The sequence below is a fragment of the Triticum aestivum genome, chromosome 2D (genome assembly GCF_018294505.1).
Source record: "Triticum aestivum cultivar Chinese Spring chromosome 2D, IWGSC CS RefSeq v2.1, whole genome shotgun sequence".
Lineage (NCBI taxonomy): Eukaryota > Viridiplantae > Streptophyta > Magnoliopsida > Poales > Poaceae > Triticum > Triticum aestivum.
In genome coordinates this window covers 645,092,366-645,103,077 of record NC_057799.1, presented here as the reverse complement: position 1 = coordinate 645,103,077, position 10,712 = coordinate 645,092,366, and the positions used below count along the sequence as shown (strand labels likewise).

Below are 10,712 nucleotides of genomic sequence, written 5' to 3'. Positions count from 1 at the left end.
ACTATGTTATTTGCGGTTTAAACCTTTTTGTGACCGAGGTATAATTAGTGATACTAATTTAGGTACAACTTTTATGTTATTTGGGTGTTAAACCTTTGCATGGATCTGGTTCTCGTTGGGTGTATATTACATGATGGGGAGGACGCTGGCCTACACGGACAATGAATCCTACACAACGTCCAATTGGAGACATGTACATATGTTTTCTTCTTCTTTTTTCGAACACGGTACAGACCCAAGCGTTCATACATACGCGCATACACTCACCTCTATGAACACACACCCTACCCCTATGAGCATCTCCGAGAGACTGAGCCGGCATATCATCTTGAAATTTATGAAGTCATTGTGGGCGCCTCGTTGTTCGACGGGAATGTCTCTCCCACTGAAAGCGCATCATCGAAATTCTGAAATAAATTTAGGAGTAATGCGAGCACCAGGACTTGAACCCTGGTGGGCCGGGGATACCGGTGAGGGATAGACTCGTACGTATGTTGGGTTGTTTGTTTGGGCCTCTCCCTTGCTATTTTCCTCGCCCTAAGCGAACATTTCTTTTTGGTAGCTAAAAAAGCGAACATTTTTTTTGGATCTGTGAACAATTTTTGAAAGCGGGAACATTTTTTGAATTTGTGATTTTCCTTTGAAAACATGAAAAAAATTGGATAACGCAAACATTTTTGCAATTACCGAACATTTCTGAAAAACCAGACTGTTTAAATTTGTGAACATAATTTTGAAAACGGAAACTTTTTTAAAATTTTGAACAATTTATGATTTTTTTTCTGAAAAAGTAAAAATATAAAGAAAAATACAAAAAATATGGGAATCAGACAGACTCTTGACTACGTACTTATTTTCCCTTTTTGTTTTTTCGTTTCTATCTCTGTTTCTTCTTTTACATGTTTCTTGTTTTCCTTTTCTTTCTGAATTTGTATTTTACTTTGACCGCAAAAAAAAGAGATAGAAACGAAAAAACAAAAAATGAAAAAGAAAATGGGCCGTCCCAGTCAGGGGCACCCCTGTGCGACGCGCCCGCAATTCGCCCCAATGAACTGCGGATACGGTTTGCCAACAGAATATTGTACGTCTTTGTAGGCAGCAAAATACGTACGTAATCGAGAGTCTGTCTGATTCCCAAATTCTGAAGGTGGGCCTTACTTGAGTTTCTATTTGTAGGCGACTAGGAGGCGTCGTTCCGACTTGATTTGCCTCGCGGCCAACCGTAGATATATATATTAGGGGCTGTGCGGCAGATCACAGAATCAACTCTCCGCCCCTCGAAAAATAAAATACAATCGACGAAACCACGGACGACGATGGGATCCTTCTTCTCTTCCCCCGGTGCTGACCCCGACGCCGACGCCGTCGACTTCCCTTGCTTTGATCGCCAGAGAAAACAGTGAGAATTCCGTCTTAATTTATTTATTATACTTCCATACGTTCCTCTCTCTCTCTCTCTCTCTCTCTCTCTCTCTCTCTCTCTCTCCCTCTCTCTCTCTCTCTCTCTGTTAACGTATTTTTCTTTTTGCGAAGACTGTTAACGTATATATTTGGTGACAGTGAGCGTGATGCCCTCGGTGCCAACATGTACACCATCTTTGCCCTCGGCCATTACAACTCCAGGAACCCGGTACGTATTTTATGTCCTGTAATCCCCCATTTGGATATACTCCATATACGGCTTAATGCGTAATTTAAGATTTACATTGACCATCAGTAAGATCACTAATACTATATGTTCGTGTGTGTGCGCAGGATGCTATGTTCTATCCTGCTGCGGAGCCCATGGAAGAGCCCAGGGCCGCCTGCGTCGGCTTCAGGCAGGACTTCTGGTACCATGTCGGCTTCTGGGCCCGACAGAGGGATGCCACTGACGACAATGGACAAAAGTACTTCTTCGCCGAGCTGCGGTTCGAGCGCCGGTCTAGACGGCTGGTGGTCGAGACATGCACCCTCTTAGGTAACTTACATAATCTATCTAGTTCCTCCAGATTAACTAGTTGTATGCATGCATGTTAATTCCATTTATGTATGTGTGACATGTGACAGAAAAGCCCATGTGCCGTTTCAAGAGTAGGTGCGCGTTCTGCCCAGATAGATTCCAGATCCTGCACCCGAGTGATGCTGAGTTTACTTGTGGGAAGAAGAGGCACAAAAGGAAGTTCTTCAGGGAGAGAAATATGCTTGGCAGGCCTTTCATGCTTAGATAGACACCGTAAGCTTAACGAAGCACTATTTTGTCACCTTCGGCTGTATATTGCTTGTTCATTTTATTGTTTATGAGAGTTGAAAACATGTAAGATAGTCTTGATGTTACTACGGGATTACTTTTTGGTTGTTGTATACTTCACCAATGCTCAAGACTGATTCCACTATTAGTATTGATGGGTTGGGCCAAAATGTGCCCGATTATTATATATGGTTTCATGTGAAATAACCATTCCACGCCCCCAGCTTGCAGTCCCACTGCCTCTCCCGCGCCTTCTCCTCACCCACCGGCGACGAAATCGACATTTAAGCCGCTGGTGATTAGCCCCGTCCTGTCACCGCCAAGGTCCATTTGCTTCCCAATGAATGCGCAAGCTCTGCCGGAACTGCTTTTCTTGCGAGATGAAGATTTTGATGAAGACTTTGAGGATTCCTTCTTCTTGTCATCGGAGTCATCATCTCTGCTAGACTTCTTCTTCTTTGACCCCTTTTTCGAGAGAGGGTAGTTAGCGATGTAATGGCCTGGCTTTTTGCATTTGTGGCATGTTCTCTTGTCGTAGTCTCAAGCAGAAGCTTCTCCAGTGTTCTTCGAGTCATACTTTGAAGACTTTCCAGGGTGATTTCTCTTGGAAAGCTTCTGGAATTCTCTCACAAGCATTGGCCAGCTCTCTGCCAGTTTACTCAGCACCATTAGTAGTGCAGTCAGATGCTTCTTCCTCAGATGAAGAGATTGCCTTGGCCTTTGCCTTCAGAGCGCGAGGTCGTCCATAGCTAGGACCATACATATCTCTCTTCTCAGCTTGCTGAAATTCATGAGTATTGAGCCTCTCAAGAATATCTGCCAGATCAAGTGCTTTGTAATCAGGACACTCTTGAATCATCAGGGCTAAGGTGTCAAAGGAACTATCCAGAGACCTCAGCAATTTCTTCACAACCTCATGATCAGTGATGTCAGCAGTACCGAGAGCTTGAAGCTCATTGGAGATATCGGTGAGGCGATCGAAAGTCTGTTGAATATTTTCATTGCCGAGTCTTCTGAAGCGGTTGAAGAGATTGCGGAGCACATCAACACATGAGTAATGCTATGTGGAAATGCCTTCATTGACCTTGGAAAGCCTGTCCCAGATAAGCTTTGCAGTTTCTAGAGGACTCACATAGCCATACTGTCCTTTGTTGAGATGTCCACATATGATGTTCTTCGCTTGAGAGTCGAGTTGCTTGAATCTCTTCACATCAGCAGTGTTGATACTAGGAGCAATATCGGGAACGCCGTTCTCAACGACGAACCAGAGGTCGTTGTCAGTTGCCTCAAGGTGCATGCGCATCTTGTTCTTCCAGTAAGGATAGTCTATGCCATCAAAGATGGGGCACACAACGGATACCTTGATCATACATGCGGTCGACATAACTAAAACTCCAAGTGGTTAAACAAAATGCACACAGAACAAGGGAGTACCTTGCTCTGAAACCAATGAAAGCGCAGGTAACTCCCAGAGGGGGTGAATGGGAGATTTTTTAAATTCGTCAAACTCCGAGGAATTTGACGAAAATCGGAGTGAAGAAATAGATGCTCAATCACTATGTCTCTGGGTTTTTCCTCACTTAGAATTCTCTCAAAGTCGACAGAGGATGGGTTGCTCTCCTATGACAAGTGTCAAGTTCTCTCGGAGCAGCCAACCAACAAGTGGTTGTGGGGGGCGGCCATTTATAGCCAGGGGTCAACCCGACATGAATTGTCACAAATGTCCTTCTGTTATTCGACCGTTGTCAGGATAAGGATCCACTCGACAGCTGGCCCGTGGCACATCAATGGTCAGAATTTGAACTCTCAAATTCGCCGAGGCACTCAATTTCCTCACTTTTAGGCAGATCGCACTGGCGAAATCCAAACTCCTCAGTGTGACCAAATTCGTCAGTGACCAGATGAACTTCGTCACTGTCGCTAGCAATTTCGTCAGCTGTATAGGAGATTTCCAAAGGCTTCACTCGAAGCGGCTAGGGTAGTATAGGTTTGAGCATCACTTTGGAAATGTGAAATATGTTTCACCTAGACCCCCTTTAATAGTACGGTTTTCCTATGACTCAAATAAGATGAAAGAAACTACGAAAACAAAAGTCTTCAAGGTTCAAAGTCTGCACATCAATTTCTTCAAAGTCCGTACCAGTTTGATCACCAATTTCGTCACTTGAAACAATATATTTTTAGGGGTCCTCTTCCATGTGTTAAACCAAATCTTCCGGGACTATAACTCATGTGGACACTCACAAACACATTAGTCCCTCAACCTATTTGTCTTCAATACTCCAAAACCACTAAGGGGGAACTTGATGCACTTACAGTCGTGTGCTTGCCTAAACATAAGAAGACCGTTCGTTGCGAATGGATCTTCGAAAGAAAGGAGGGTTTGTCTCCTAGTGAGCCTGCGAGGTTTAAGGCAAGGTTAGTGGCTAAGGCTTCAGTCAGATACCAGGTGATGACCCACAAGTATAGGGTATCAATCGTAGTCCTTTCGATAAGTAAGAGTGTCAAACCCAATGAGGAGCAGAAGGAAATGACAAGCAGTTTTCAGCAAGGTATTTTCTACAAACACTGAAATTATCGGTAACAGATAGTTTGGTGGCAAGGTAATTCGTAACGGGTAGCAAGTAACAAGTGTTACAAAGGTGAAACAAGATGGCCCAATCCTTTTTATGGCAAAGGACAAGCCTGGACAAACTCTTATATGATGTAAAGCGCCCCCGAGGACACATGGGAATTATCATCAAGTTAGAATTCATTATGCTCATATGATTTGCGTTCGCTAATTTGATAATTTGATATGTGGGTGGACCGGTGCTTGGGTGCTGTCCTTACTTGGACAAGCCTCCCACTTATGATTAACCCCTCTTGCAAGCATCCGCAACTACGAAAGAAGAATTAAGATAAATCTAACCATAGCATAAAACATGTGGATCCAAATCAGCCCCTTACGAAGCAACGCATAAAATAGGGTTTAAGCTTCTGTCACTAGCAACCCATCATCTACTTACTACTTCCCAATGCCTTCCCCTAGGCCCAAATCATGGTGAAGTGTCATGTAGTCGACATTCACATTACACCACTAGAGGAAAGACAACATACATCTCATGAAAATATCGAACGAATAGCAAATTCACATGATTACTTATAACAAGACTTCTCCCATGTCCTCAGGAACAAAAGTAACTACTCACAAAGCATGTTCATGTTCAAGATTAGAGGGGTAATAAATATCATTAAGGATCTGAACATATGATCTTCCACCAAGTAAACCAACTAGCATCAACTACAAAGAGTAATCAACACTACTAGCAACCTACAAGTACCAATTTGAGGTTTTGAAGCAAAGATTGAATAAAAGTGATGAAGTAGGGTTTCAGATGAGATGGTGCTATTGAAGATGTTGATGAAGATTGATCCTCTCATGATGAGAGGATCGGTTGGTGCTGATGATGGCTTCGATTAGCCCCTCCCGAAAGGAAGTTGCTCCAGCAGAATCGCTCCGTCAAAGCCCTAGATTGCTTCTGCCCAGGTTCCGCCTCGAGACGGAAGCTCTTCGTCCTGAAAGCCTTCTCGTGATTTTTTCTAGGTCAAAACGCTTCATATAGCAGAAGATGGGCACCGGAGCCTGGCCAGGGGGCCCACAAGCTCAGGGGGGCGGCCCCCAGGCTTCTGCCCACCTGGTGGCCCCCCTTCCGGTACTTATTCACCCAATATTTTTTATATACTCCAAAACAATTCTCCGTAAAGTTTGAGCACATTTGGAGTTGTGCAAAATAGGTATCTTAGATTTGCTCCTTTTCAGTCCAGAATGCCAGCTGCCGGCATTCTCCCTCTTGATGTAAATCTTGTAAAATAAGAGATAAAAGGCATAAGAATTTTATCCTAAAGTGTAATAGCAACCCATAATGCAAAAAATATCAACATAAAAACATGATGCAAAATGGACGTATCACCAGGTATTGATTATAATGATGTGTTCTCTCCAATTGTCAAGCATCGTCCCGTTCTTGCATTTTTGGTATTATTGCTATGCATGATCTTGAGCTTGATTAGTTAGATGTCTAGACTGCTTTTCTGCATGGTGAATTGGACGAGGAGATTTACATGGACTGATACGTCTCAAACGTATCTATAATTTTTGATTGTTCCATGCTATATTATATTCTGTTTTGGATGTTAATGGGCTTTATTATACACTTTTATATTATTTTTGGGACTAACCTATTAACCGGAGGCCCAACCCAAAATTGCTGTTTTTGCCTATTTCAGTGTTTCGCAGAAAAAGAATATCAAACGGAGTCCAAACGGAAGGAAACCTTCGGGAACGTGATTTTCGGAACAAACGTGATCCAGAGGACTTGGAGTCCACGTCAAGAAATCAACCAGGAGAGCACGAGGCAGGGGGCGCGCCTACCCCCCCTGGGCGCACCCTCCACCCTCGTGGGGCCCACGTTGCTCCACCGACGTACTTCTTCCTCCTATATATACCTACGTACCCCCAAACTATCAGATACGCGCCGTTGCCGGGGAGATTTGCACCAAGTCAAGTCAAGTCAAGACATACCAAGTACCCATCACAAACTCTTATCCCTCGCATTACATTATTTGCCATTTGCCTCTCGTTTTCCTCTCCCCCACTTCACCCTTGCCGTTTTATTTGCCTTCTTCCCGTATGCCTTTTTGTTTGTGTTTCCACGTGCCTTCTATTTGCTTGCATCTTTGCTTGCTAAAAATCTATTGATATGGATCCACTTAAAGTGTTCTACTTGGCTCATCTTCGATCCTTATGCGCTCGTGCTGAAACCCCAACTAGCCTAGTTGATGGGAAATCTTTAGATGAGCATGCTCATTTTGTGCATCACCGTTTGTCTGAAAAAGGGAGACTCTTATGAAATCAAATAAACAAATTGCTGTGTTATGCTTGGAATCTTTGTGAAATTTGTGATATTACTTGTTGCTCTAAGAACCCTAAAAAACACCTCCCCTACTTATGTGAGTTTAATGAAAATGAAATCTTATCTTCTTATGCAAAGGGTGTTTATAGCTACTATGATATTGAACAAATTGAAGAATTTGTTGCTTTTAAGGGTTCTTTTGAAGTTGCTTGTTTGTTTGAAAAGTATGATATTACTCTCTACGAATCTGAAAATCTTGACATACTTAAATATTGCTATGAAAACTATGCTCATAATGTCTATGTCAAAGAATTTATTGAAAGAATGACCATTGCTTCGGAAGAAAATAATGTATGCATGAATCTATAGATAATTGTGATTCCGATGATTTGATTGAAATATCCCTTGATGAACATGATGCTTGCTATTCTTGTGGCCATGATGCCAATATTTATGAAGATGAATTTGCTATAGTTCCGTATGTTAAACATGAGATCGTTGCTATTGCACCCATACTTGATAGTTCCTTCGATAAAAAGCATGATTGCAATGATTTTACTATAAATTATCTTGATGTCAATTGTGCTAATAATATGCAAAACCCTAAGCTTGGGGATGCTAGTTTTTCTATGTCTACTACTTGTTGCAATGATCATGATTGGGGTGATTCTTCTTATGATCTTGTAAATTTATTTAAGCCCCATGATGAATATGAGATTGATAATAGTGTTTGCAATTTTACTGAAAGTGGGTTTGGAAGAGTGTCAACTTTAGATCCCACATATTTGGAGTATGTTCAATCTTATGATATTTTTGATAAAAGTGGGTTTGGAGAGGTCATGACTTTAGTTAATGATATTCCCACTATTTTGGAAGAGTGTCAACTTTGCATGCATGTGGATCATGTAGAATTTTTTTTATGTGATAGCTATATTGTTGAATTTGAATATGATCCCACATGTAATTATTATGAGAGAGGAAAATATGGTTGGAGAAATTTTCATGCTACTAAATTACCTCTCGTTATGTTGAGATTGCTATTGTTTCTTTCCGCTTCCTTGCATATGCTAGTTTTTGCTTGCTTTGATAATTTGTTTGCCTATAAGATGCCTATGCATAGGAAGTATGTTAGACTTAGATGTGTTTGTCACGTGTTTTATGATGCTCTCATTGCGCTTCAATTCTTGTCTTTCATGTGAGCATCATTAAAATTATTAATGCCTAGCTAGGGGCGTTAAACGATAGCGCTTGTTGGGAGGCAACCCAATTTTATTTTAGTTTTTTGCTTTTTGCTTCTGTTTAGGAATAAATATTTGATCTAGCCTCTGGTTAGATTGTTTTTATGTTTTAATTAGTGTTTGTGCCAAGTTAAACCTATAGGATCTTCTTGGATGATAGTTATTTGATCTTGCTGAAAATTCCAGAAACTTTCTGTTCACGAAAACAATTGTTAAAAATTACCAGAAAGTGATATGATATTGATTCCAATTTCAAAAGATCAATAAACAAATTAGTTAGGTCGTCCTATTTTGTCTGAATTTTTAGATTTCCAGAAGTTTGCGTTAGTTACAGATTACTACAGACTGTTCTGTTTTTGACAGATTCTGTTTTTCGTGTGTTGTTTGCTTATTTTGATGAATCTATGGCTAATAAAATAGTTTATAAACCATATAGAAGTTGGAATACAGTAGGTTTAACACCAATATAAATAAAGAATGAGTTCAGTACAGTACCTTGAAGTGTTGTTTTCTTTTCTTTCGCTAACGGAGCTCACGAGATTTTCTGCTAAGTTTTGTGTTGTGAAGTTTTCAGGTTTTGGGTAAAAGATTTGATGGATTATGGAACAAGGAGTGGCAAGAGCCTAAGATTGGGGATGCCCATGGCACCCCAAGATAATATAAGGACACCAAAAAGCCAAAGCTTGGGGATGCCCCGGAAGGCATCCCCTCTTTCGTCTACTTCCATCAGTAACTTTACTTGGAGCTATATTTTTATTCACCACATGAGATGTGTTTTGCTTGGAGCGTCTTGTATTATTTGAGTCTTTATTTGTTAGCTTGCCACAATCATCCTTGCTGTACACACCTTTTGAGACACACACACATGATTCGGAATTTATTAGAATACTCTATGTGCTTCACTTATATCTTTTGAGCTATATAGTTATTTGCTCTAGTGCTTCAATTATATCTTTTAGAGCACGGTGGTGGATTTGTTTTATAGAAACTATTGTTCTCTCATGCTTCATTTAGATTATTTTGAGAGTCCTACAAAACAGCATGGTAATTTGCTTAAATTGAGAAATTAGTCCTAAAGTAATAGGCATCCAAGATTAGTAAAAATTATCTTATGAGTGTGTTGAATACTATGAGAAGTTTGATTCTTGATAATTGTTTTGAGATATAAAGATGGTGATATTAGAGTCATGCTAGTTGAGTAGTTGTGGATTTGAGGAATACTTGTGTTAAAGTTTGTGATTCCCGTAGCAAGCACGTATGGTGAACCGTTATGTGATGAAGTCGGAGCATGATTTATTTATTGATTGTCTTCCTTATGAGTGGCGGTCGGGGACGAGCGATGGTCTTTTCCTACCAATCTATCCCCCTAGGAGCATGCGCGTAATACTTTGCTTTGATAACTTGTAGATTTTTGCATATATGAGTTCTTTATGACTAATGTTGAGTCCATGGATTATACGGACTCTCTTCCTTCCACCATTGCTAGCCTCTCTAATACCGCGCACTTTTCGCCGGTATCATACACCCACCATATACCTTCCTCAAAACAGCCACCATACCTACCTATCATGCCATTTCCATAGCCATTCCGAGATATATTGCCATGCAACTTATCACCGTTCCGTTTACTATGACACGCTCCATCATTGTCATATTGCTTCGCATGATCATGTAGTTGACATCGTATTTGTGGCAAAGCCACCGTTCATAATTCTTTCATACATGTCACTCTTGATTCATTGCATATCCCGGTACACCGCCGGAGGCATTCACATAGAGTCATATTTTGTTCTAAGTATTGAGTTGTAATTGTTGAGTTGTAAGTAAATAAAAGTGTGATGATCATCATTTTTAGAGCATTGTCACAAGTGAGGAAAGGATGATGGAGACTATGATTCCCCCACAAGTCGGGATGAGACTCCGGACGAAAAATTTAAAAAAAGAAAAAAAGAGGCCATAAAAAAGAAGAGAAAAGGCCCAAATAAAAAAAAGAGAGAAAAAGAGAGAAGGGACAATGTTACTATCCTTTTACCACACTTGTGCTTCAAAGTAGCACCATGATCTTCATGATAGAGAGTCTCCTATGATATCACTTTCATATACTAGTGGGAATTTTTCGTTATAGAACTTGGCTTGTATATTCCAATGATGGGCTTCCTCAAAATGCCCTAGGTCTTCGTGAGCAAGCGAGTTGGATGCACACCCACTTAGTTTCTTTTGTTGAGCTTTCATATACTTATAGCTCTAGTGCATCCGTTGCATGGCAATCCCTACTCACTCACATTGATATCTATTAATGGGCATCTCCATAGCCCGTTGATACGCCTAGTTGATGTGAGACTATCTTCT

The 10,712-nt window shown here is 40.9% G+C and overlaps 1 protein-coding gene across 1 annotated transcript; it reads left to right on the top strand.

Annotated features, from left to right (window-relative positions):
• The first annotated feature begins 1,253 nt into the window (after positions 1 to 1,253).
• Positions 1,254 to 2,318, top strand: LOC123050738 (uncharacterized). Its single transcript, XM_044473482.1, has 4 exons — positions 1,254 to 1,399; positions 1,561 to 1,630; positions 1,756 to 1,960; positions 2,050 to 2,318. Exons 1-4 carry the CDS (start codon positions 1,317 to 1,319, stop codon positions 2,208 to 2,210), a joined length of 519 nt encoding a protein of 172 aa, XP_044329417.1. The 5' UTR covers positions 1,254 to 1,316; the 3' UTR covers positions 2,211 to 2,318.
• Positions 2,319 to 10,712: the final 8,394 nt, after the last annotated feature.